The sequence below is a fragment of the Aquarana catesbeiana genome, linkage group LG07 (genome assembly GCF_042186555.1).
Source record: "Aquarana catesbeiana isolate 2022-GZ linkage group LG07, ASM4218655v1, whole genome shotgun sequence".
In the NCBI taxonomy this organism is placed as follows: domain Eukaryota; kingdom Metazoa; phylum Chordata; class Amphibia; order Anura; family Ranidae; genus Aquarana; species Aquarana catesbeiana.
This window is the reverse complement of record NC_133330.1, coordinates 5,396,084-5,423,649: the sequence shown is the minus strand read 5'-3', so window position 1 is coordinate 5,423,649 and position 27,566 is coordinate 5,396,084. Positions and strand designations below refer to the sequence as shown.

Below are 27,566 nucleotides of genomic sequence, written 5' to 3'. Positions count from 1 at the left end.
GTGTGCTAGGTGAGTGATCTGATCTTACCGATACACGTCCTCCTGAATGTGTCGTAGCGATAGCCAGCCTTGCAGTTACAACGATATGATCCGGGTACATTGGTGCAGGTCTGCTCGGCAGAACAGTTGTGGGTCCCAGCGCTGCACTCATCAAAATCTGCAACAAAGAATATGAAGAATGCTTAAACCAGATTCACACTCAATGCAATGTATGCACAAACCACACCCCCAAAACACCCCAATAAGCCCCAAAACACCCCAATGGACTCCTAAAAATCTGCATTTTAGCGCAACATAGTACACAGATTAGCCTGGTAAACAAGTGAATAGAATCCTAGAGCTCCATCTGCTGGACATGGAAATAATAGATATGAATGTGCAAATGACCTGCCTAAAATAAAGAAACATTATTCAATTCAACCAAATTCGGTCAGTTCGAATCGAATTTGATTTTGTTATTTTTGAAATTTGAATTTTGGAAGACAGTTATATTCCTTCTATTCTATTCTATTGTTTTTACTATTCTATTTTTACTCCACTCTTGTTTTCAAATTCAATCTCGTTTTCTAAATTGATTTGATTTTTGGACAAAATAACCTCATTTCAGATTCGTTTACATTCCTTACTATTTTAATTTGGAAATTTGGATACATCCAAATCTCCGAATAATGAAAGAATTGTAAGAATTTCAATTCGTAATGAAACAAATTGCACCCATCTATCCATAACCCCAGAAGGAGGACTATGGCTGGAGGGAGGTCTGTTACCGTTTTATAATGTATTTATTTGTAGTGTTTGTTTTCTTCACTTTCACACAGTTTGGGACTTTGTAATAAAAGATGAAAATGATTTTGGAACTTTGTTGCAATGTTGGAATCTCTCAATCCTTTCTAGGATGTGTCCTTCCTATCTATCTATCTATCTATCTATCTATCTATCTATCTATCTATCTATCTATCTATCTATCTATCTATCTATCTATCTATCTATCTATCTATCTATCTATCTATCTATCTATCTATCTATCTCGGGAAGTTGGGAAGGGAGCTTTAGTTCTGGATATTGAAGGCCCCATATATCATGAATTTTCTCTGATTTATTATAATATTCCGATACTTAAAGTTTATTTTTTGGTTTTAGAGATGATTCTCCTTTAAGTTGATGTTCTTCAAAGTCACAAATAACAGCAAGGAGCGCCGGAGACCCCCCAAGACCTCCATGGGGACCCTTCGAAGGGAAGCCTCAGATTTCACACTAGAACTCCCATCATCCTCCTCACCGATGCACATGGTGCCGTTCCCGTTGGGTCGGTACCCGCGGTTGCAGTTGAGGTGTTTCCTCTGGCACACGAACGATCCCAGGGTGTTGACGCAGGTGAAGCCAGGTTTGCAGGGGGCGGGGCTCGCCACACATTCATTAATATCTGAGAGAGAGAGGAAAATACAAAAATTCCAAGAAACTTTTTCTGAGATGGAAATTGAGATTTCATATTCTGAGTCTTAAAATAACATCCTCCCCCAATCCTCCATCCTGGCACAAATCTCCTCCCAAACTAGACGTGTGCAATTTATTTCGTTCCGAATTTGTTTTATAACGAATTTAGACAAATTTGTTAATTCGGAAATATCTGAATTAACGAAAACCTGTTTAACAAATTTTTCGAATATTCGTAAATTCAAATATTCGAAAATTTGTAAATTCGTAAATTTGTAAATTCAAATATTCGAAAATTCGTAAATTTGAATATTCGAAAATTCGTAAATTCGAATATTCGAAAATTCATAAATTTGTAAATTTGTAAATTCAAATATTTGAAAATTCGTAAATTCGTAAATTTGTAAATTCGAAAATTCATAAATTCGTAAATTTGAAAATTCGGAAATTCTAAATTCTAAAATCCAAAAATAAGAACAAAGATTGAAAAGAATGAAAATCCAAAAATTCGAAAGTCCGAAAATTCTAATAATACTAACTATTAAATTATAGGTATTGGAATTTCCTTTCAAATTTGACTGTTAGTGAATGGAACGAATATTTGTAAATTCGAATATTCGAAAATTCGTAAATTCGAATATTTGAAAATTCATAAATTTGTAAATTCGAATATTTGAAAATTTGTAAATTCTAATATTCATAAATTCGTAAATTTTAATATTCAAAAATTCATAAATTCGAATATTCAAAAATTCATAAATTCGTAAATTTGTAAATTCGAATATTTGAAAATTCGTAAATTCTAATATTCATAAATTTATTCGAAAATTTATAAATTCGAATGTTCGAAAATTCGTAAATTCGTAAATTAGAAAATTCGTAAATTTGAAAATTCGGAAATTCTAAATTCTAAAATCCAGAAATTCAAAAATCCGAAAATAAGAACAAAGATTCAAATATATGAAAATCCAAAAATTCGAAAGCCCGAAAATTCTAATAATACTAACTATTACATTATAAGTATTGGAATTTCCTTTCAAATTTGGCTGTTAGTGAATGGAACGAATATTCATAAATTTGAATATTCAAAAATTCGTAAATTCGCATATTCAAATATTCGTAAATTCGTATATTCAAATATTCGAAAATTCGTAAATTCATAAATTTGAATATTTGAAAATTCGTAAATTCGAAATTCAAAAATCCAGAAATTCGAAAATCCGAAAATAAGAACAAAGATTCAAAAGCTCAAAAATCCGAAAATTCGAAAGCCTGAAAATTCTAATAACTATTACTAACTATTGAATTATAGGTATTGGAATTTCCTTTCAAATTTGGCTGTTAGTGAACGTAACAAATACGAATTTATCCGAAGTTACGAATTATGTGAAGTACCGAATGCCGTATCTAAAAGAATGGAAGGTAACAAATTAATAATATTAAATAACAATATTAATAATCATAATAAAAACTTTTTATTACTATTATTTATTATTAGTTTGTTCTGGATAAATTCGTATTCATTACGTTCACTAACAGCCAAATTTGAGAGGAAATTCCAATACCTATAATTTATTGGTTAGTAATAGTTACAGAAATTATTAGTTAGCTATTATTTCAAATTTTCAGATTTTCGTTCTTTTGAATTTTCTTTCTTATTTTTGTATTTTCAGATTTACAAATTTACGAATTTACGAATTTACGAATTTTCGAATTTATGAATTTTAAAATTTACGCATTGTGGAATTTACAAATTTACGGATTTCGATCATAACAAATGACCCGAAAAACAAAACAAAAAAAAAAAAATTAATGAAACGAAAACGAAAATGAGCGAATTTTTCGGCAGTGCACACGTCTATCCCGAATATCACTACTAGCTCTTCCCCCATCCCCCCTCTCAACACAAATCCCCCCAAATTTCCCCTCCTAGAACAATTCTTACTTCCTGTTGCCCCCAAAATCCCCCCTCCCAACACAAATCCCCTCCCCCCAATCTCCTTGTGGTGCCCCTGCACCTCACATGATACCACAGTGCCCAGGGCAGCTGTCCCTCTTGCTCACCCCTTGTTACAGCCCTGCATCTAGCCCTTCCCCGCAGCCAGACTGCCCCTGGCCCCGCCCCTTTCATTCATTGGATTTCAGTTCTTTCAGTCATGGAGGCCTCATCATCACATGTGGGCGTTACCTATGCAAATACAGCCTGCCTAGGAACACCCACACCACTAGACTGACACCCACCCATTTTGATATTTGCATAACTCCTCCCACTACTTGCATCAGGATTGAGAGGAGTACTGAGGCTGGGAGGTTGTCAGGAAGCTATGTACAGCCCCCTGCCGGCCCCTCCCACCTGCCATGATCTGCCTGCATTGCATAGAGAAGCACAGAGACCCGGTGATGACATCACTAGGCCTAACATAAAGTATGTCAGAAGAATTGAAGCATGTTGATTAGGGGGGAGGGGGGAACCAAATATAAGCAAATGAATCTTCAGCGTATCTTGAGCCCAAATATTTTTTTTTATTGGATGAAGTAAAGATGGGTTAGAACCTCATTCAGTTTTTATTACTCTCTGGGGGAGATTTACTAAAACTGGAGAGTACAAAATCTGGTGCAGCTGTGCATGGGAGCCAATAAGCATCTAACTTCAGATTGTTCAATGAAGCTTTGACATACAATCCTGGAAGCTGATTGGCTGCCATGAAGAGCTGCACCAGATTTTATACTGTTCAGTTTTAGTAAATCTCCCCCAATGTGTCTCTATTGGGGAGATCCACCCTCTCTATTGGTCACCAGGGCTGCTGTTAGAAACCACGGGGCCCCATACAGCCCACCTCACGCCCCCCCCATAAACACAGTTTACTATGCTTCAGTTATGTATGAACACAGTGACGATCGGTACTGATCACTCATTGTGTTCATTCAAGAAAGGAAGGGGCTGGTATATATGACATACCGGACCCTTCCCCCCACTCTCCATCCTGAAGGATTCTATTGTGTGCTTGCAGCTTCTGGCAGGAAGGAGAGGAAGGATGCCGGCAGCATTGCAGGGGGTGGGGGGCACAAAGGGGGGGGCCTGGGCAGCAGGGGGAAACATATGGTGCACAGGGAGGGTGATCGGTGTGGCATGGAGGGGGTGGGGGGGCAATTACTGGAACCGATCCCCTGTATGGCTCTCTCTGCAGCACCTGAAAGCTGGAGAAGTGGAGAGAAAGGATGCCAGCAGGGGGGCCACACAGGGGGGCCTGGGCAGCAGGAAGGAAACATATGGTGCACAGGTAGGGTAATTGGTGTGGCATGGGGGGGATTACTGGAACCAATCCCCTATATGGCTCCCTCTGCAGCAGCTAAAAGCTGGTGGGGTGGAGAGGAAGAATGCCGGAAGCACTGCGGGGGGGGGGGCACATAGGGAGGCCTGGGCAGCAGGGGGAAACATATGGTGCACAGGGAGGGTGATCGGTGTGGCATGAGGGGGTGGGGGGGCAATTACTGGAACCGATCCCCTGTATGGCTCTCTCTGCAGCACCTGAAAGCTGGCGGGGTGGAGAGAAAGGATGTCAGCAGGGGGGCCACACAGGGGGGCCTGGGCAGAATTACTGGAACCAATTCCCTGTATGGCTCCCTGTATGGCTCCCTGTATGGCTCCCTGTATGGCTCTCTCTGCAGCACCTGAAAGCTGGTGTGGTGGAGAGAAAGGATGCCGGAAACACTGCGGGGGGGGGGGGGGGGGATGGGTCACACAGGGGGCCTGGGCAGCAGGGGGAAACATATGGTGCACAGGTAGGGTAATTAGTGTGGCATGGGGGGGGGGGTTACTGGAACCAATCCCCTGTATGGCTCCCTCTGCAGCAGCTAAAATCCGGCAGGGGGGAGAGGAGAAGAATCCGGCTTTCAGCTGCTGCAGAGAGAGCCATACAGGGGACCGGTCCTAGTAATTGCCTCCCCCCACCCCCCATAGCACACCAATCACCCTCCTTGTGCACCATGTGTTTCCTCCTGCTGCCCAGGTACCCCCTGTGTGCCCCCCCACAGCATTGATCACCCCCCCTGCCCACATCTGATTCACCACGCTGCCTGGACCCCCTGCTGGCTCGGGCCCCCGTACAGGAGGAACAGTGGTACCCCTTTATCCACATCTTGATTGTCACTGAGGAAGAGATGTGAAATCTAAAAATGTTACATATATCTCTGGGACAGGAAGTGAGGGGAACCTTCCAGCGGGGACACCTGTGCTGGTGACAACTAAGAAAGATTTCCTTTCACTTCCTTTTGTGACTCTGGGGCTGGAAGTGAAAGGAAAATCCCACCAAAGGGACACAGAAAGCAAAAAAAAAAAATCACAAATTCATCCAAAAAGATTACAAAAAAACTTTGTCTAGAGAAACGCCTTAAATTTGATCCATTTCTTCCTGAAAGCCCACATTGTCATCATTGCGCCCCCCGATTCTGAGCACTAAAGGTTACCTTGGCACACTCCCTCTTCCAACAAGAACCCGGGCTGGCACATCACCTCCGGGACACAAACAAACGATCCATCCGTGTTGACGCAGCGTTCACTTCTAGCGCAATTGTGAGTGTTCAGGGCGCATTCATCCACGTCTGCCAATACAATACAAAAGATAAAAAGACAGTTGTGATTTATAACGAGTTTAAAGAGGCGAAACAATTGTTCCCCTCCCCGTCCAATTAGACAGGGCCACCTACCCTTGCCTGGGTTTGATGTAGGTTCCAGTTTTGGTGGGATCTTTATATCCGGTGGGATGAGCTGCTCTTCTCCGTTACAGCACAGGATCATCATATGGTTACAGGGGTAGCCCAGGTTCAGGTTGGACTCGCAGGAGTGACCCTCCTTCCTGATCTTCAGCCCCAGGGAGCAGCAATCGCAGCACAGCTGAAAAGGAAAGTACATCGGGGGTTAAAGGTGACAGAGTGCTCCCTTCCAATGCCATGCACGCAGGACCTTGGGGGGGGGGGGGGGCAATTCAGGTTGGGGGAGCCCTTATACACAGCGTTGGTTTACATTTACAGGGGCTTCACACATTTTTTTAAAAATGCATGACACAGAATCCGGAGTTTTACAGATGATGGCTGGCAAAATATTACTTCCCAAGATACATTTAATAAAAGAAAATACTTTTTTTTATTATACATTTTATATTCTTTCATCATTTTTTTAATTATTATTTTATATATCATTTTTTAATTTTTTTTATATATTTTTTTATTATAAATTTTATATTATTTTATTTTTACTTATATTTTTGTATTATTTTATATATCTTTTTTTTTTTTAATCCATCATGTTTTATATCAATTTTTTATAATACATTTTATATTATTTCATCCTTATTTTTTAAAATTATTTTATATATTTTTTTTATATTATTTTATATATTTTTTTATTATACATTTTATATTATTCAATATTTATTTATTTATTTTGTATTATTTTATATATAATTTTTTAAATGTTGTTTTATATCATTTTTATTATACATTTTATATTATTTCATCATTATTTATTTTTTTATTATTTTATATATAATTTTTTTATATTGGTATATATAATTTTTTTATAATACAGTTTATATTACTGAAGAGCAAAGTACATCGGGGGTTAAAGGTGACAGAGTGCTCCCTTCCAATGCCATGCACGCAGGACCTTGGGGGGGGGGGGGGCCCAGGGCAATTCAGGTTGGGGGACCTCTTATACACAGCGTTGGTTTACATTTACAGGGGCTTCACACATTTTTTTTAAAATGCATGACACAGAGTCCGGAGTTTTACAGATGATGGCCGGCAAAATATTACTTCCCAAGATACATTTAATAAAAGAAAATACTTTTTTTATTATACATTTTATATTCTTTCATCATTTTTCTAATTATTATTTTATATATATTTTTAAAATTTTTTTATATCTTTTTTTATTATAAATTTTATATTATTTTATTTTTACTTATATTTTTGTATTATTTTATATATCTTTTTTTTTTTAATCCAACATGTTTTATATCAATTTTTTATAATACATTTTATATTATTTCATCCTTATTTTTTAAAATTATTTTATATATCTTTTTTTATATTGTTTTATTTATTTATTTATTTTATTATACATTTTATATTATTCAATAATTATTTATTTATTTTGTATTATTTTATATATAATTTTTTTTAATGTTGTTTTATATAATTTTTATTATACATTTTATATTATTTCATTATTATTTATTTTTTTATTATTTTATATATAATTTTTTTATATTGGTATATATAATTTTTTTATAATACAGTTTATATTACTTTATTATTTTATATATATATATATATATATATATATATATATATATATATATATATATATATATATTATACATTTTATATTATTTCATCAGGATTTCTTTTTTTATTATTTTATGTATAACTTTTTTTATCCTGTTTTATATAAATGTTTATTATACATTTTATGTTATTTTGTCATAATGTTTTTTATTATTTTATAAATATTTTTTATATTGTGTTATAAAAAAATAATATTATATGTTTTATATATTATATTATTATTATTTATTTTTATTATTTTATATTTTATTTTTTTAGATTGTTTTATATAATTTTTATTATACATTTTAGATTATTTATTTGTTTTATTATATATTATTTATATATATTTATATATATTTATATTGTTCTATATAATTTTTTATTATACATTTTATAATATATATATATATATATATATATATATATATATATATATATATATATATATATATATATATATATATATATATATATATATATATATATATATAATTTTTTAAATTATTTTTTATATATATATTTTTAATATTGTTTTATATAATTTTTGCATCATTTTTCTTTTAGAGGGCTCCTTTTGCCCCCTTGAAAATCCGGCGCTGCATGCATGACATGAATAATATCCACCTGCTGCCAACTTTCCCATCCTAGGCTTACATGGGGTTAACTTTTTTCCCCCCCAGGGTGGGCAGAGAAGAAAATGTTCCTCATGGAGTTCCCACACACATCACCCTTCTGTGACCCGAGCAAACATCCAGAAAGGAATCCAGATAAAAATATTATATCCCTCGGCCAACAACAACAACAGTAAATTAGGGTCTTGTGTGTATATATATATATTTTTTATTTAAACTGACAGCATGCCTGAGAAATGGGGTGTCAGAGGGACGGGGAGGCTGGAGATCAGCAACTGCCAGAGATATACAAATCCTGAAAGAAATACGGGTGGGAAGGAATGCTTCACTTTGCTGAAGTTTGGGAAAAAAGCACAACGGCCAACAACAATGGTAAACCAAGAGGAAGAAAAAAATAGATTTTCACTATACGACCAAATGTATGTGAACCCCTCAAAATGATGGAGTTCAAGTGTCTCCAGTGAAGGGTCCTGGTAATCCTGCATCATACAAAGACATTGTAGACAATTGTGCTCTTCCAGCCTTGTGGTAACAGTTTGGTGAAGACCCTTTTCTGTTCCAGCATGACTGTACTGCCCCCCGTGTACAAAGTCAGCTCCATAAAGACATGGTGTGATGAGCCTGGACCAGCCCCATAAAGATGTGGTTTAACGAGCTTGGGTCTGCTTCGTAAGGACATGGTTTAACCAATTTGGACCAGCCCCAAAGAGATATGGTTTGACCAGTTTTGACCAGCTACATAAAGACTTGGTTTGACTAGCTTTGATTTGGACTAGCTACTTAAAGACATGCTTTGTCCAGTTTGGACCAGCCCCATAAAGACATTGTTTGACCAGTTTGGACCAGCTACATAAAGGCTCGGTTTGACCAGTTTGGATCAACCCCATAAAGACATGGTTTGACTAGTATAAACCAACTTCATAAAGGCATGGTTTGACCGGTTTGGGCCAACTTCATAAAGACATGGCTTGAATAGTTTGGACCAGCCCCATAAAGACATAGTTTGGCGAACTTGGGCCTGCTTCAGAAGGACGTGGTTTGATCAATTTTGACCAGCCCCAAAGAGACATGGTTTAACCATTTTTGACCAGCTCCATATAGACTTGGTTTGACTAGCTTGGACCAGCTACTTAAATACATGATTTGACCAGTTTGGACCAGCCCCATAAGGACATGGTTTGACCAGCTAGAGGGCATAAATTCATGGTTTGACCAGTTTGAACCAGCTCCATAAAGACATGGCTTGACTGCTTTGGACAAGCTACATAAAGGCTTGGTTTGACCAGTTTGGACCAGCCCCATAAAGACATGCTTTGACCAGTTTGGACAAAGTTCATAAAGACATGGCTTGACCAGTTTGGACCAGCTCCATAAAGACATGGTTTGACCAGTTTGGTGTGTAGGAACCTAGATGTCCTGCACAGAGCCCTGAACTCATCCCTACTGAGCACCCTTGGGATTTTTGAGACTGTGGTTCCCTTAACCAATAGATCCAACACTACCAAAGTCCTGAAGAAGGGGGAGCTTCAATTCCCTGAGATGTGTTGACCATGTTTTAGGTTATACACTAATCTAGTAATAATAATTCTCCAACTGGCTAGAGGTGTTCCTCACCTACCACCACAATCTTAACCCTACTGAACACCTTTGGGATGAATTGTAATGCCGACGGTGAGCCAGGTGTTCTCATCCAACATCAGTACCAACAGGCATAAAAATGTGATGGTCAGTGGTCAACAAACCTTTGGTCAAGGAGTGTATATTTGTTTTCTTTATTTTAGCTGAGAGCACCTGATCGGCACCTAAACCGATAGACACTTCATAAAAACATATGATGATTTTGGAAAACTTTCAGAAGAAATGTAAAAAGCAAAGGTGCAATCACTTAGAACCCCCCCCCCCCCACCAGCAGTTTAAATTCATTGTCTGTTAAACTCTGATGGGTTAGTTACGGCACTTGAATGCATTGTATAGAGCAGGGGTCTCCAAACTTTCTAAACAAAAGGCCAGTTCACTGTCCTTCAGACTCTCTGAGGGCCGGAATGTGGCCATCGGTAGTAGAAAATGCTGTGGCATCAATGGGAGTATACAATGCTTTATCAATGGTATTAGTGGGAGGAATAGTGCCAATTGTTGGTCTCGAGGGAAGTCATAGTGCCCCATCATTGGTGTCAGTGGGAGGAATGGTGCTCCATTGTTGGTGTCAGTCTGAGGAATAGTCCCATCTATTAGGAGGTCTAATGGTGCCAATTGTTCATATCAGAGGAAGGAATAGTGCCCCATCATTGGTGTCAGTGGAGGGAATGGTGCCCCATTGTTGGTGTCCAAGGGCCAGATAAAGGCAAGGAAAGGGCCGCATCTGGTCCCTGGGCCACAGTTTGGAGACCACTGGTATAGGACAATAAGATTCTAACCAAAAATCGAAATCCCGCAGCATCACAATTCAGCACCAGATGGCGCTCTTTGCTGAGCTATTTTATACATTTCTCTTAGATATAAGTTAATAAATCTCACCTTAAAGTGCGATCGCTCACAAGGGTCATTCTCCATTGCTAAGCAGATTCCACCTTCCTTGGCGGCGATCATCCCGGCGATGCAGGTGTTCTCCTTGATGTAGGAGAGGCAGCATTGCCTCTGTGCCAGCCTGCAACACAACAGATAATAGTTATTATTATATTCCTATAACTCGGGGCTCATTCACATCTACAACAACTGCATGAATATCAAGTGACCGCGATATAGAACTTGGTACCGCTGCACAGCGGCTCTGATTGGTCCGTTTTGTGCTGTGATGTTATGGAGGTTTCAGGAGATCCAGATGTGTCACTAGGACAGGAAGTTAAGAGGAAATCTCCCAAAGGGGGCATGACAAGGGACTTGTTTTCCTTTTAGAGGGATTTGCACTCACTTCCTGTTGTGTCACTGGGACAGGAAGTGATGAGAAATCTCCACAATGGGACACAGAAAACAAAACAAAAAAAAACACAGGTATTCTAAACCTTCTCTACACCATAGAACACCAAACAAAATAAAAGTGTGGGCTTTACATTCATTCAAGGAATGAAACATTTGACCCTAAGGGGTGTATTTTTATAAAAATGCAGTGAAACTGCTACTACATTATTTCTGTGTAAATGGGGGGAAAATCAAATGTTCTTAGGCTTTGTCCTCTATAGGTCGAATGTTTTTTTTATAAAAAAAAAATAAAAAAATACAGAGTTGTTGTTAACAACATTATAAATAACATATAAACATGTGAACCTATAAACATATGTAACATATGAACATCCAGAATAGTCTGACAAATAGGAGTAACAAGGTCCTTATGGGCATCTACATCTGGTACCTGCGTATACTGTACATGTTTAGGCCTCCAGCCGCAACAAACACAGACTCGGAGACAAACAACTACTGGCAGATAACACCAACCATAATAATGGGAGCCGCACTGAGGACAGGTCCCAACCATAATAATGGAAGCCATACAGAGGACGGGTCCCAACCATAATAATGGAAGCCATACCGAGGACAGGTCCCAACCATAATAATGGGAGCCGCACCGAGGATGGGTCCCAACCATAATAATGGGAGCCATACCGAGGACGGGTCCCAACCATAATAATGGGAGCTGCACCGAGGATGGGTCCCAACCATAATAATGGGAGCTATACTGAGGACGGGTCCCAACCATAATAATGGGAGCCGCACCAAGGATGGGTCCCAACCATAATAATGGGAGCCATACCGAGGACGGATCCCAATCATAATAATGTGAGCTGCACCGAGGACGGATCCCAACCATAATAATGGGAGCCATACCGAGGACGGATTCCCAACCATAATAATGGGAGCCGCACTGAGGACAGGTCCCAACCATAATAATGGGAGCCATACCGAGGACGGATCCCAATCATAATAATGTGAGCTGCACCGAGGACGGATCCCAACCATAATAATGGGAGCCATACCGAGGACGGGTCCCAACCATAATAATGGGAGCCATACTAATGACGGGTCCCAACCATAATAATGGAATCCATACCGAGGATGGGTCCCAACCATAATAATGGGAGCTATACTGAGGACGGGTCCCAACCATAATAATGGGAGCCGCACCGAGGATGGGTCCCAACCATAATAATGGGAGCCGCACCAAGGACGGATCCCAACCATAATAATGGGAGCCATACCGAGGATGGGTCCCAACCATAATAATGGGAGCCGCACCGAGGATGGATCCCAACCATAATAATGGGAGCCATACTAATGACGGATCCCAACCATAATAATGGGAGCCATACTGAGGACGGTTCCCAACCATAATAATGGGTGCCATACTGAGGACGGGTCCCAACCATAATAATGGGAGCTGCACCGAGGATGGGTCCCAACCATAATAATGGGAGCCATACCGAGGATGGGTCCCAACCATAATAATGGGAGCTATACTGAGGACGGGTCCCAACCATAATAATGGGAGCCGCACCGAGGATGGGTCCCAACCATAATAATGGGAGCCATACCGAGGACGGGTCCCAACCATAATAATGGGAGCTGCACCGAGGATGGGTCCCAACCATAATAATGGGAGCCATACCGAGGATGGGTCCCAACCATAATAATGGGAGCTATACTGAGGACGGGTCCCAACCATAATAATGGGAGCCGCACCGAGGATGGATCCCAACCATAATAATGGGAGCCATACTAATGACGGATCCCAACCATAATAATGGGAGCCATACTGAGGACGGGTCCCAACCATAATAATGGGAGCCGCACCGAGGATGGGTCCCAACCATAATAATGGGAGCCATACCGAGGACGGATCCCAATCATAATAATGTGAGCTGCACCGAGGACGGATCCCAACCATAATAATGGGAGCCATACCGAGGACGGATTCCCAACCATAATAATGGGAGCCGCACTGAGGACAGGTCCCAACCATAATAATGGAAGCCATACCGAGGACGGGTCCCAACCATAATAATGGGAGCCATACTAATGACGGGTCCCAACCATAATAATGGAATCCATACTGAGGACGGGTCCCAACCATAATAATGGGAGCCGCACCGAGGATGGGTCCCAACCATAATAATGGGAGCCGCACCAAGGACGGATCCCAACCATAATAATGGGAGCCATACCGAGGATGGGTCCCAACCATAATAATGGGAGCCGCACCGAGGATGGATCCCAACCATAATAATGGGAGCCATACTAATGACGGATCCCAACCATAATAATGGGAGCCATACTGAGGACGGTTCCCAACCATAATAATGGGTGCCATACTGAGGACGGGTCCCAACCATAATAATGGGAGCCATACCGAGGACGGATTCCCAACCATAATAATGGGAGCTGCACCGAGGACGGGTCCCAACCATAATAATGGGAGCCATACCGAGGACGGGTCCCAAACATAATAATGGGAGCCGTACCGAGGACGGGTCCCTACAAATGTACATGTTTTTCCATAATCAATCCCATATAAGGACCTTGTACCCTGCCGGCTGCCACGACAATTTCCCCAGAACATGGTCCACCTCAGACCCAAAACACCGGGGTGGGCCGTTGTCTCAAGCACGCTCTCTGAAGACCTGAGACCCTCCTACAGATAATCCCTTTCTGCAGCTCCACTTGCTACCGCCCACTCCACCAATCATATAAGTGCTTCTTTAATAATGTTAAACTGGCCAGAAATACCTTCCCCATACCAAACCCCTTTTAATCCCGTCATGCTGGCCCTGCGTTCATTCTTTTTCTTTTCTGACTCTTTTCTTTATGGCCACTAGATCCTTCTCCACTCGATCCCAAAAAAAAAAATAAAAATAAAAAACTTTTGCCTTTAGTTATACTTTAAGAACCATCTTAGGCCCCATTCACAACATTGGACGTTGCTCTACACACATCGGATGTCCCATTCATTTCAGTGCCCAACAAATATCTAGAAGTATCTAATGCGCCTTTTAGAGCTTCAAGGTTGGTGTAGACCGCACATCTCCTTACTCCTAACCGCGACATCCTTTTGTTTGTGTTTTTTGAACGCATACAAAATTGCGAGGTTTTGAACGTATTTGCATGCTGCTATAATGTGAATGACACCTAAAGGTGCATTTCCGAATGTGAATTTCCACCGTGTACAGCGTACCCAATGCAGGATCATTCCAAGTGAGGGATTTCAAAAATATTTATGTTAGGCAAAAAAAAAAGCATTGGCAGGTCTCTGGTAATTGTGTATTGGGTGGAGGTCTGCTTGGCTGCGGAGATAATCTCTGATCGGTAATTCCCGGTGAAGTCCAATGAAAACAGAGCGGATACTTTGTATCGGATTCACCTCTCCTGCCATATCACTTCATCTGCCAAACCTCAGCCGGACCATACCTCTCATACCCCTGGGGCCGCCCTTTGTGGGTTTTTAGGTCTTTATTTGACATGAAATCTAAAAAAGGAGCTCAAAGAACGAGAGAGACAAAAAGCTCCACCCACTAATTGTAGTAAATTTATGAAAAGTGAATGAAAGGCAAACCTGCACTCACAAAGCTGTACTCCAAACAGCACTTATATTCCAAGCCAGCAGATGACAGCCTATCCACGGCCAGGCCGAGTGTGTCCTGCAAGCAGCCTTGTCCTGAATTAGCAACCAACCAGACACTGTACAGACTCTCAGGGCGGAAGCCAGGCATCTGGATGTCGTGATGACATCACAAGCAACATGTTTTGGGGCAGTTGCTTCCTCTTTGTTAAGACAATAGGATGTGCAGCTGCATCAGACTATATATATATATATAGACACTGTGGCCACCATGTCACCTGATGCAGCTGCACATCCTATTGCCAGGCATCCATAGGGTGTGATAACATCATAAAGGGTGTGGCAACGCACTCCAGGGTGGTGGTACCTCTTAGTCAAGCCAATAGGATGTGGAGCTGAATCGCCTGATGCAGCCTGAATAGCCTGATGCAGCTCCATATTCTGTAGGCTTGCGGTAAGGGGTATCTCCACCCCTGTGACGTCATCATGCCCTCCAGATGCCTGGCAATAGGATGTGGAGTTGCATCAGGTGGCATGATGGCCACAGCATGTATATATATAAATATATATGTAGCCTGATGCATCTCCACACCCTGTTGGCTTGACAAAGGGGTAGCACCACCCTGAAATGCATTGCCACACAATCTGTGACATTATCATGCACTTTGGATGCCTGGCAATAGAATGTATACCTGCATCAGATGGCATGGTGGCCACAGTATATACAGTATATATATATATATATATATAGTGTGATGCATTTCCACATCCTACTGGCTTGTCAAAAGGGTTTCATTGCCACACCCTCTGATGTTATAGCACCCTCTGGATGCCTGGCAATAGGATGTGGAGCTGCATCAGGCAGCATGGTGGCCAAAGTATGTACATATGTAGCCTGATCTAGCCTGATGGCTTGACAAAGGGGTACCACCACCCTGAAACGCGCAGCCACACCCTCTGTGACGTCATCACACCCTCCGGAGGCCTGGCTTCCGCCCTGAGGACAAGAGGTCGCTTGCAGAATACAATCAGCCTGGCCGTGGAGAGGCTGCCATCTGCTGGTTTGGAATATATCTGCTGTTTGGAGCCGATCTTTGTGCATATTTGCCCTTTTTAAATTGACTTTTAATACATGTATCACAAGTATTCGGTGGTGCTTTTGTCTCTTTCTTTGATATGGTCCCGAGAAGGAGGATATCCCAATCCTGCTCCGGAGGAGAGGTTGCTGATGCCGACAGTGTTAACCCCTTATGCTCCTGGCAGAGGAGCATAAGGGGCCTTTTTAAAGTATTTTTTGCACATATTTTTAGAGTGTTTTGATACTTATTCGGAGGCTCGGCATCTCTTGCACAACTGATTGTCTGGGTTTGCAGTTCACACCCACCAGGTTCAATCTGAATAAGAGGCTTTATATCAAAGCCTTCCCTCACCTCCACCACCGCCGACCGCCATGTTTCTGTACGGCGGACCGCGCTGACCTTTAAAGCGGATTTTATGATCCAGTAAATCTTCTGGAATGACTTCATTTATGTATTCTGGCCGAATACTTTGTTTTCATTTGATTCGCGAAAATTTTCACAATCGTCTCTTTATGACTCACCTTGTTCCCTGTGAAAAGGGTCAACTCCGGGCGAGGTTTTTATTTAATGCGTAGATGGAATTTCATCTGAACGCCAAAAGATTTACTACTTCATCCAGATGTATGTTCAATGAAGAACATTTTTTAACCCTAAAAAAAAAAAAAAAAAAAAAATCAACTATATGGTCAAAATTGGCCCTTTCGAATCCCCACCAGCTGTATGTAAACAAGCAGCCTTTTATCCCAGGGGTTTGTTCATTGACTATGTTTGGTCAATGATGTCACCCAGGATCTCCGGGGGCTTATTTACATTACAGCCATGCCAGAGATTTGTCATTTAGTGACAGTAGTACAACAGGGAAATATCATTGGGAAGAGGGTCAACCTGGTGGCGGTGAGACATCATTGGGAAGAGGGTCAAAGTGGTGGCGGTGAAATATTGTCAGGAAGAGGGTCATCCAAGTGGCAGTGAAACATTGTTGAGAGGAGGGTCATCCTAGTAGCAGCGAAGCATCGTTGAGAAGAAGGTCATCCTAGTGGTGGTGAAACATCCTTGGGAAGAGGGTCATCCTGGTGGCAGAGAAACGTTGTTGGGATGAGGGTCTTCCTGGTGGCGCTGAAACATTGTTGGGAAGAGGGTCATCCTGGTGTCGGTGAATAAATACATTTTTTTGGACGAAACCGAAATTCTGAAACAAAATATTCCAGTGTGCACATGTCCAATTGGTAATAGGTTCATCCTACTGGCAGAGAAACATTATTGAGAAGAGGGTCATCCTTGTGGTGGTGCAACATTGTTGGGAAGAGGGTCATCCTGGTGGAGGTGGAACGTCATTGGAGAGAGGGTCATCTAAGTGGCCGTAAAACATCATTGAGGGTCATCCCCGTGGTGATGAAGATGAAACATCATTGGGAAGAGAGTCATCCCCGTGGTGATGAAACATCATTGGGAAGAGGGTCATCCCCGTGGTGATGAAACATCATTGGGAAGAGAGTCATCCCCGTGGAGATGAAACATCATTGGGAAGAGAGTCATCCCTGTGGTGATGAAACATCATTGGGATGAGGGTCAACCCCGTGGTGATGAAACATCATTGGGAAGAGGGTCATCCCCGTGGTGATGAAACATCATTGGGAAGAGAGTCATCCCTGTGGTGATGAAACATCATTGAGAAGAGGGTCATCCTCGTGGTGATGAAACATCATTGGGAAGAGGGTTATCCCCATGGTGATGAAACGTCATTGGGAAGAGAGTCGTCCCCGTGGTCATGAAACATCATTGGGAAGAGGGTCATCCCCGTGGTGATGAAACATCATTGGGAAGAGAGTCATCCCTGTGGTGATGAAACATCATTGGGAAGAGGGTCATCCCCGTGGTGATGAAACATCATTGGGAAGAGAGTCATCCCTGTGGTGATGAAACATCATTGAGAAGAGGGTCATCCCCGTGGTGATGAAACATCATTGGGAAGAGGGTTATCCCCATGGTGATGAAACGTCATTGGGAAGAGAGTCGTCCCCGTGGTCATGAAACATCATTGGGAAGAGGGTCATCCCCGTGGTGATGAAACATCGTTGGGAAGAGAGTCATCCCTGTGGTGATGAAACATCATTGGGAAGAGGGTCATCCCCGTGGTGATGAAACATCATTGGGAAGAGGGTTATCCCCATGGTGATGAAACATCATTGGGAAGAGAGTCGTCCCCGTGGTAATGAAACATCATTGGGAAGAGGGCCATCCCCGTGGTGATAAAACATCGTTGGGAAGAGGGTCATCCCCGTGGTGATGAAACATCGTTGGGAAGAGAGTCATCCCCGTAGTGATAAAACATCGTTGGGAAGAGGGTCATCCCTGTGGTGATGAAACATCGTTGGGAAGAGGGTCATCCCCGTGGTGATGAAACATCGTTGGGAAGAGAGTCATCCCCGTAGTGATAAAACATCGTTGGGAAGAGGGTCATCCCCGTGGTGATGAAACATCGTTGGGAAGAGGGTCATCCCCGTGGTGATGAAACATCCTTGGAAAGAGAGTCATCCCCGTGGTGATGAAACATCATTGGGAAGAGAGTCATCCCCGTGGTGATGAAACATCATTGGGAAGAGGGTCGTCCCCGTGGTGATGAAACATCATTGGGAAGAGAGACGCCCCCGTGGTCCCGTGGTGAGGAAGAGGGTCAACCCCGTGTTGATGAAACATCGTTGGGAAGAGGGTCATCCCCGTGGTGATGAAACATCGTTGGGAAGAGAGTCATCCCCGTAGTGATGAAACATCGTTGGGAAGAGGGTCATCCCCGTGGTGATGAAACATTGTTGGGAAGAGAGTCATCCCCGTGGTGGTGATACATCGTTGGTAAGAGGGTTATCCTGGAGTGGTGAAACATCCTCAAGTGGCTGGACAACATAATTGATGATGAATTTACATTGGGGACATCACTTTCCTTTATTTTTTTAACACTTTGTGGAAAGGGTAATTGTACAAATATACCTCTGTACCCTTTCATTTGGGAAGGGGCAGATATCTGGGGAAGCCCCTTCTCCCAAAGGGGGCTTCTAGAATAGTTTCTTATAAGATACTCCCACATTAGGGTACTAAATGTAGGGAAAGGGCCCATGTCCCCTCAATTTGCAAGTGGTGTGGGGGGGTTGGCTGCTTCCAATCCCTCACCTCTCTATCCAGATAGAAGAAAAGTCTTTATTTATACTCATTGCTCTGGGGGAGTCACAAGGTTCCTACACAGCTGTACGAGCGATGATTAGGCGGATGACATCACAGCGCGGTGATTGGGTTTGGCTCCCGTCAGTGGAAGTCTCACATTGGACTTAGACAGAATTTTGGCTTCTTCTTCCAAAGAACAAAAGAACTTCCGATCTGTCTGAGCTCCTTATACCGAAGAGTTCCCAAAATGATGAACTCATCGCTCCACCCTCCACTACCACATTTTCTGTGACTTCTCCGTCTGCTAATGTCAGAGCGGAACTCTGGCCTCCTCTTCAGTCTTGCACAGTTGTAGCGGCTCCTCTCCTGGACAGAAATGTCTTCCTCTGTTTTCACTGCACACTGTGAGCTTCTCACAATGTGCATTAGAAGCTTCAGCAAGTCAGATAGAGCCTGCCTCATTTCCTGGCTGGAGGATGTCCAGCATCATCTAGCCATTTTCTTCCTCAATCTGACTGTCCCTGGCCTGCCCTTTCATTAATTGGATTTCAGCTCTTCCAATCATGGAGGCTCAGCATCACAGGCAGGTATTATCATGCAAATACAACCTCCCTAGGAGTGCCCACTTCTGTAGACTGACACCCATGCATCAAGACATTTTGATATTTGCATAACTCCTCCCACTGCTTACATCACGACTGAGAATGCCCCCCCCCCAGTCCAGATTGAGGGCAAAACACATCAACGGCGGACAACACCAAGAATGGAAGGCTGCACACCAACGTTGTCACCAGCCATACAACCCACTCTGCAAATCCCCACCCGGAGACCACACTTCCCAGATGGGATTCCCTACCTATTCTTACAGTGCCTTGAAAAAGTATTTACACCCCTTGAAATTTTCCACATTTTGTCACGTTACAAGCAAAAACGTAAATGTATTTTATTGGGATTTTATGTGATAGACCAACACAAAGTGGCACATAATTGTGAAGTGGAAGGAAAATGATAAATGGTTTTCAACATTTTTTACAAATAAATATGTGAAAAGTGTGGGGGGGGCAATTGTATTCAGCCCCCTTTACTCTGATACCCCTAACTAATATCTAGTGGAACGAATTGCCTTCAGAAGTCACCTAATTAGTAAATAGAGTCCACCTGTGTGTCATTTAATCTCAGTATAAATACAGCTGTTCTATGAAGCCCTCAGAGGTTTGTTAGAAAACCTTAGTGAACAAACAGCATCATGAAGGCCAAGGAACACACCAGACAGGTCAGGGATAAAGTTGTGGAGAAGTATAAAGCAGGGTTAGGTTATAAAAAAATGTCCCAAGCTTTGAACATCTCACGGAGCTCTGTTCAATCCATCATCCGAAAATGGAAAGAGTATGGCACAACTGCAAACCTACCAAGACATAGCCGTCCACCTAAACTGACCGGCCGGGCAAGGAGAGCATTCATCAGAGAAGAGCCAAGAGGTCCATGGTAACTCTGGAGGAGCTGCAGAGATCCACAGCTCAGGTGGGAGAATCTGTCCACAGGACAACTATTAGTCGTGTTCTCCACAAATCTGCCCTTTATGGAAGAGTGACAAGAAGAAAGACATTGGTGAAAGAAAGTCATAAGAAGTCCTGTTTGTAGTTTGTGAGAAGCCATGTGGAGGACACAGCAAACATGTGGAAGAAGGTGATCTGGTCAGATGAAACCAAAATTCAACTTTATGGCCTAAAAGCAAAACGCTATGTGTGGCGGAAAACTAACACTGCACATAACCCTGAACACACCATCCCCACCGTGAAACATGGTGGTGGCAGCATCATGTGGTGAGGATGGTTTTCTTCAGCAGGGACAGGGAAGCTGGTCAGAGTTGATGGGAAGATGGATGGAGACAAATACAGGACAATCTTAGAAGAAAACCTGTTAGAGTCTACAAAAGACTTGAGACTGGGGCGGAGGTTCACCTTCCAGCAGGACAACGACCCGAAACATCCAGCCAGAGCTACAATGGAATGGTTTAGATCAAAGCATATTCATGTGTTAGAATGGCCCAGTCACAGTCCAGACCTAAATCACATTGAGAATCTGTGGCAAGACTTGAAAATTGCTGTTCACAGACGCTCTCCATCCAATCTGACAGAGCTTGAGATATTTTACAAAGAAGAATGGGCAGAAATGTCCTCTCTAGATGTGCAAAGCTGGTAGAGACACCCCAAAAAGACTTGTAGAGAAAGGGGGTTCTACAAAGTATTGACTCCGGGGGGCGCCATACAAATGCCCCTCCCCCCACACTTTTCACATATTTATTTGTATCATTTATCATTTTCCTTCCACTTCACAATTATGTGACACTTTGTGTTGGTCTATCACATAAAATCCCAATAAAATACATTTACGTTTTTGGTTGTAACGTGACAAAATGTGGAGAATTTCAAGGGGTATGAATACTTTTTCAAGGCACGGTATGAAATGATTTATAGAGTTATATATTCCTTCCAGTTCCGCTACTGGACTCTCCTCTCCTGAAATACTCTGCACTGCTGGTGGACTCTGCTCCTTCCTCTCTCCATTCAGGTAGGACACTCGTCCTCCTTAGCTGATCTCCGAACCTCCATCCATCTCTGTCCGGACTTCCTATTCCGGATTATTATTGTCTGTATCCTCCATGAGAACATCTGCATTTCATTGAACGGATCGCAGTGATTCAGCTGTTAGGTAGTCCCGAGGGAACGATCCGTCTTCTATCAGGACAGCATGGAGAACGACCCTTTCCATGTTCAATGTCACATCCTACACTGACAGCGTCATAAGCTAAAGATGTGACCCGTCATTTATCCCCGAAGATCGCAGAGAAGGACGAATGTGAGGAATAAGAAACTGAGCTCAAATAAAAATTCAGCAGGTTTGTCCTAAATATTTGTTCTCTTCACACCTTGTGTGACTTGACTGACTTGACACCTTGACTGACTTCTCATGAGGCCCGCAGGCAATAGATCATGGGGCCCCCTGTGTCCCCACCCACATTTAAGGCACACCTACACAACCCCTTTAGAGTAACTTCAAACCAGGTATGAAACTTTACTGAAGCTTCCAGAAACTCTGTTGGCCAGCACAGCAGTCCAGAGTCCAGTCCTAACTAACTAATAATGCAGGCTGCCAGGTTCATAACTTCCAGAGAAGAAAAGTCCATCCAGCAAGAGTCCAGTGATTGTAGGTTCCTAGTCCAGGGAGAATCCCAGCAGGGTGACCAGGAGGGGGCCACAAGCTTCAGTGGGGGTAAAAGTGAGAGGGGGGAGAGAGAGGTGGTGGGGGTGAGAGAGGGGGTGAGGCAAAGAGAATCAAAGAGGGGTGGTTGGGAGGTGAGAGAGAGAGGGGGTGACAGAGAGAGAGAGAGAGAAGTGAAGGGGAAGTGGGGTGAGAGAGAGGGGAGAGAGGGGTTGAGAGAGAGAGGGGAAGTGAAGGGGGAGGTATGGTGAGAGAGAGAGGGGTGAGAGAGAGTTGAGAGAGAGAGAGAGAGGGGGATGAGAGAGAGAGAGATAGAGAAAAAAAGTGTGTGGGAGAGAGAGAGAGAGAGGGGTGAGAGAGAGGGTGAGAGAGGGGTGAGGGTGAGAGAGGGGTGAGGGAGAGAGGGGGGGTGAGGGAGAGAGGGGGGTGAGAGAGAGGGGGTTAAGAGAGAGAGGGGGATGAGAGCGAGAGAAAGGGGTGGGAGAAAGAGAGACGAGAGAGAGAGAGGGTGAGAGAGAGGGGTGTGTGAGAGAGAGAGAGAGAGAGAGGGGATGAGAGAGAGAGGAGGTGAGAGAGAGGGGGTGAGGGAGAGAGGGGGTGAGAGAGAAAAGGGGATGAGGGGGAGAGAGAGGGGGATGAGAGAGAGGGGGTTGAGAGAGGGGGGGTGAGAGCGAGAGAAAGGGGTGGGAGAGAGAGAGATGAGAGAGAGAGGGTGAGAGAGAGAGGGTGAGGGAGAAAGGGGGATAAGGGGGAGAGAGAGAGAGGAGGGGGTGAGAGAGAGAGGGGGTGATAGAGAGGGGGGTGAGGGAGAGAGAGGGGGTGAGAGAGAGAGGGAAAGAAAGAGATGAGAGAGAGAGGGGGTGGTGAGAGAGAGGAGGGGTGAGAGAGAGGGGTGAGGGAGAGAGGGGGTAAGAGAGAAAGGGGGATGAGGGGGTGAGATAGAGAGAGTGGGTGTGAGAGAGAGGGGAGAGAGAGAGAGGGGGGATGAGAGAGAGGGAGAGAGAGAGAGAGAGAGAGGGGGAGAGAGAGGGTGAGAGAGAGGGGGGAGAGAGAGAGAGGGGGGATCGAGAGAGAGAGGGTGAGAGAGGGTGAGAGAGAGGGGGTGAGGGAGAGAGAGAGGGAGAGAGAGGGGGTGAGGGGAGAGAGAGGGGTGAGAGAGAGGAGGGGTGAGAGAGAGGAGGGGTGAGAGAGAGAGGGGTGAGGGAGAGAGGGGGTGAGAGAGAAGGGGGATGAGGGGGTGAGATAGAGAGAGGGGGTTAAGAGAGAGGGGGTTGAGAGGGAGATAGGTTGAGGGAGAGAGGGTGGAGAAAGAGAGGGGGGAGAGCGAGAGGGGGAGAGAAAGAGAGGGGGGGAGAGTGAGAGAGAAGGAGAGATAGAGGGGGGGTGAGAGAGAGAGAGGGGGTGAGAGAGAGGGGGGTGAGAGAGAGGAGGGGGTGAGAGAGAGGAGGGGTGAGAGAGAGGAGGGGTGAGAGAGAGAGGGGTGAGGGAGAGAGGGGGTGAGAGAAAAGGGGGATGAGGGGGTGAGATAGAGAGAGGGAGAGTGAGAGAGAGGGGGTGAGGGAGAGAGAGGGGGTTAAGAGAGAGGGGGTTGAGAGGGAGATGGCGTGAGGGAGAGAGGGTGGGAGAGAAAGAGAGGGGGGAGAGAGAGAGTTGAGAGAGAAGGAGAGATAGAGGGGGGTGAGAATGAGAGAGGGGGTGAGAGACAAAGAGAAGGTTGAATGCAGAAGGAGAGGCAGAGGTCATCTCCCTTCTGGGCTCTCAATTCTGGTCACTTCCCCATGGCCTCTGTCTCTGTCCGCTCGCTGTGTGGAGATGGTACCCAGAGCCAGATGCTGTCAACCTGCCTGCACCCCGAAGGCACTGCTGTGTGCATCGGATTTGGCTCCGCAGGATCCGAGGCCTTCTTTGCCCCGCTCCCCGCACCTGCTACCATTGGCCCGAATGGTCAGACCACCCCTGGTGGTACATTATGGTGCAATTTCCATGTTTTTACACATGATAGATAAAGCTTTGGTCATCATTACAAGGAGTGTTTCATTTCTAGAGAAGGGTGCGTGGTCCTCATTGCCAGGACAAACCTTTGGATCAGCATGACAACAAGTGAAGGAATACTCTCAAAGGGTGTATTTACATTACAATATACTGTATATGTTTCAAATTCCCCTTTATGCATTGACATTCCTCCTTAGACCCAGGCTGTCTGGGCATTACAGTCACCTGCTGACTTAACACTATCCACAGGCAGCTTAACTCTTCAGTAAGACACAGACGTTGAATCCAATGCAGCTTTACTTCAACTGATTGCAGTACAGAGGATTTGTTTTCCAGTATTTTGAGGTATAAGAAGACAATGACCTTCCTAAGCCCTGTGTCTGCAAATAACTAACGCTGACTGAGGGAACATGTAAGAAACAGGGAGGGTCTGGCTAGGAGTGCGCCAACTAGCAATAAACAGGAGGGAAGGACAGAGGGAGATAATGAATCACAAAGTATACAAATTGTAGTGGCACAAAACAGACCACTAGATGTCAGTATACTACAGAACAATAGAAACCTAATGGCCAAGAGCAGATAGATTTTTAGCTGTTCGGATTTTTTTTAGAGGAGCTCTTGTCAAACACTAGACCCAAGCTCAGTATTAATTCTGTCATTAAGAATCAACAATATGCTAACCTTTTGACATGTTTGATTTCTGGCATTTGTGGTACTGCACTGCCATTTAGAGTCTCTAGAAAAAAAAAGTCCCTTATGAAAGCCGATGTAGAAGCGCAGGGCTAACAACCTTTCCAAAATAAAAGGCCAGCAGCACAAACTGAAAGGAGGTCTCTGCCAAGGGACAATACTAGAAACAATAATACGAGAGAGAGAGAGAGAGAGAGAGAGAGAGAGAGAGAGAGAGAAAGAGAGAGAGAGAGAGAACGGCTGCCAAGAACATGTTTTGCTGGCAGTCCTGTTTGTTAGGAAAATTGTGGACCAGCTATAACATAAGGAAAGTTACTTTAGTGTATCTATATTGCATTCCTGTATCTGTAAATTTTATTAAGCAGCATTTTTGTTTAATAAATGGAAATTAATATACTACCGGGTCATTTCTTTGGTTTTACTGCAAGAATTAAGCAATCAGCAAGACTTAGCCAAAACAAAAAGGGAGGTAAACCACTTCATGCTTGGGAAATTGCAAGCAAGTCTAAGGAAGTCCAAAGGAAGTCACAAGGAAGTTGCAAGGAAATTGCAAGCAAGTCACAAGCAAGTCCCAAGGAAGTCGGTGGAGGAATTCCAGGGCCCAGTTGCAAGTGTGACCTTTGCGACCCCGGTAGTTACGCCACTAGGAGCTCTGTAGTTCCTATGACACCTGCCTTCTCAGGGCTCTCACCATCATTATCGATTACAATCGAGCGGGCCTACTCTGTGGCCTTTGCCTGGCTCCTATCACCAAGTCCAGGTCATGCCTAGGGTTGCCACCTGTCCGGTATTCACCCGGACAGTTCGGGTTCCGAATCATGCGTCCGGGTTTGTGGCCAGGGAGTCTTAGGACTCCCTGACCAATAAGGTCTCAGGACGTGCTTTCTGATTGGCTGGGAGGAGAAGCAGGAATACATTAGCGAATATTAGTTTGCTAATGTCACACAACTGGGTGGGCTCAGGGCACAGTGCTCTGCGCCCCGAGCCCACCCCTTTTTGAAGCCAATTAGTGCCTCAGGCTCTAATCATGTGCTTCAAAAAAAAAAACCCATTAAAATACATGTGTCCAGCGCCCTGCATGTAGATTAGGGGCCAGGCGCATGGATTAGGGGGGCGGCGCCCCTGCACCCCGTATGGATGGGCCGCCACTGCCCATACTTGGCGGTAAAAATAAAAGGTAACGGTGCAACCCTAGTACAGACCTATTAACATCAATGGGCTGCTTTTAGATCAGTAAAGCCTGAATGTCAAAAAAAATATATGGCGTTTTTGGCGTCCGTGGGCGAGGGCCCGGATTCTGTCTGTAGGACACGGAAGGTCCCGGAATTAGGACATTTCTATTCGTAACATTGTAATAAACATTTTAGTCTTTTTAAATCCGTATCATTGAAAACAGACGCCGCGTTGACTTCATTAGAAAGGGCTTCACTTTCGCCCATCTTACGCTCGCCGCCGGGGTCGTAAACGCCATTTTACAAACAAAGGCCTCTGTTAAAATTTGCATAGTTGGGGGAGTGGGGGGGGGGGGGTTGAAGGAATAATTGAACACAACTGGTGACACGACCAGAGCCTTCGGCTTCCACGGCGCTCCGCCGGCACACAGGAGGAAATCCGATTAGCCGGAAAGTTTTGGAAACTTTCTAAGTGAATTTTGTGCTTTCCATTCGCTCACATTGGAGGTCGTAAAAAATCCCGCGCTGGTTCTGGGTTGTATTGAAATTCCAGCTCAGAGCGTAAAAAAAAAAAAAAAATTGTTTATAAGAGATCCCAGCGTTATAACGTGGAACGAGCGCTCCGCGGATGAGGGAAAAAAATAAGAAAATGGAATTGTTGGTTCCTGGACGATCGGAACGCGCTGTAAATTCTTTCTGTGATAAACTGTCTGCGGCACGAAACTCAGAAACAGCTGTGGAGAGTCTCTGAGGAATATCGAAGGAAAAAACGAGAGCGGCGCGGCTAGAAATAACCGAGCGAACGACTGAAAGCTGAAATGAAACGCCCTTTAGCCCAGCTATGTATTTCATTAAAATATTTCTTCTATGTGAAGTCAGCTATTAACGAGCAGACTGTGACATTGAGTGCACTTCTCTCTCTCTCTCTATATATATAAAAATGAAAAAGAGTGCGAACACTTCAATATGTGGCATTGGGATGCTTTAAATGCCAATCACAGCCCCTCCCACTAAATAAAATGGTCACCTTACAGTCCTGGTCACACGTTGTGTTTGCTTCACTTCAAAAATGATCCCCCATGTCACTTTCTTGGCGCTTCAAAGCGTCTCCAAAGCCTCCATAGAAGTCTATGACAACGCTCACTTACAGCACCTGCTGTATTTCAAAGGCATTTATTCAGCGTTAGCTTTGCTTTGCTTTGAAGGTATTGCAGGTATGAGATATCCCAGGATGCACTGGGAAACCAACAAGCCAACCAGAAAGATGTCATCATCATCATCATCATCATCAGTCACTTCCGGTTCATGTGTATAT

General features: G+C 43.6%; 1 protein-coding gene across 2 annotated transcripts in view; it reads right to left on the bottom strand.

The window, feature by feature from the left end:
- The window catches only part of FBLN2 (fibulin 2), a 62,225-nt gene that overhangs the window by 10,768 nt on the left and 23,891 nt on the right, over window positions 1–27,566 (bottom strand). For both annotated transcript variants that reach the window (XM_073591535.1, XM_073591534.1), the window contains exons 4-8: window positions 10,911–11,040; window positions 6,142–6,328; window positions 5,902–6,036; window positions 1,280–1,423; window positions 29–157 (exon numbers count right to left, since the gene is read on the bottom strand). In XM_073591535.1, coding sequence (XP_073447636.1) covers window positions 29–157; window positions 1,280–1,423; window positions 5,902–6,036; window positions 6,142–6,328; window positions 10,911–11,040 — 725 coding nt within the window. The remainder of the gene's footprint in view (window positions 1–28; window positions 158–1,279; window positions 1,424–5,901; window positions 6,037–6,141; window positions 6,329–10,910; window positions 11,041–27,566) is intronic.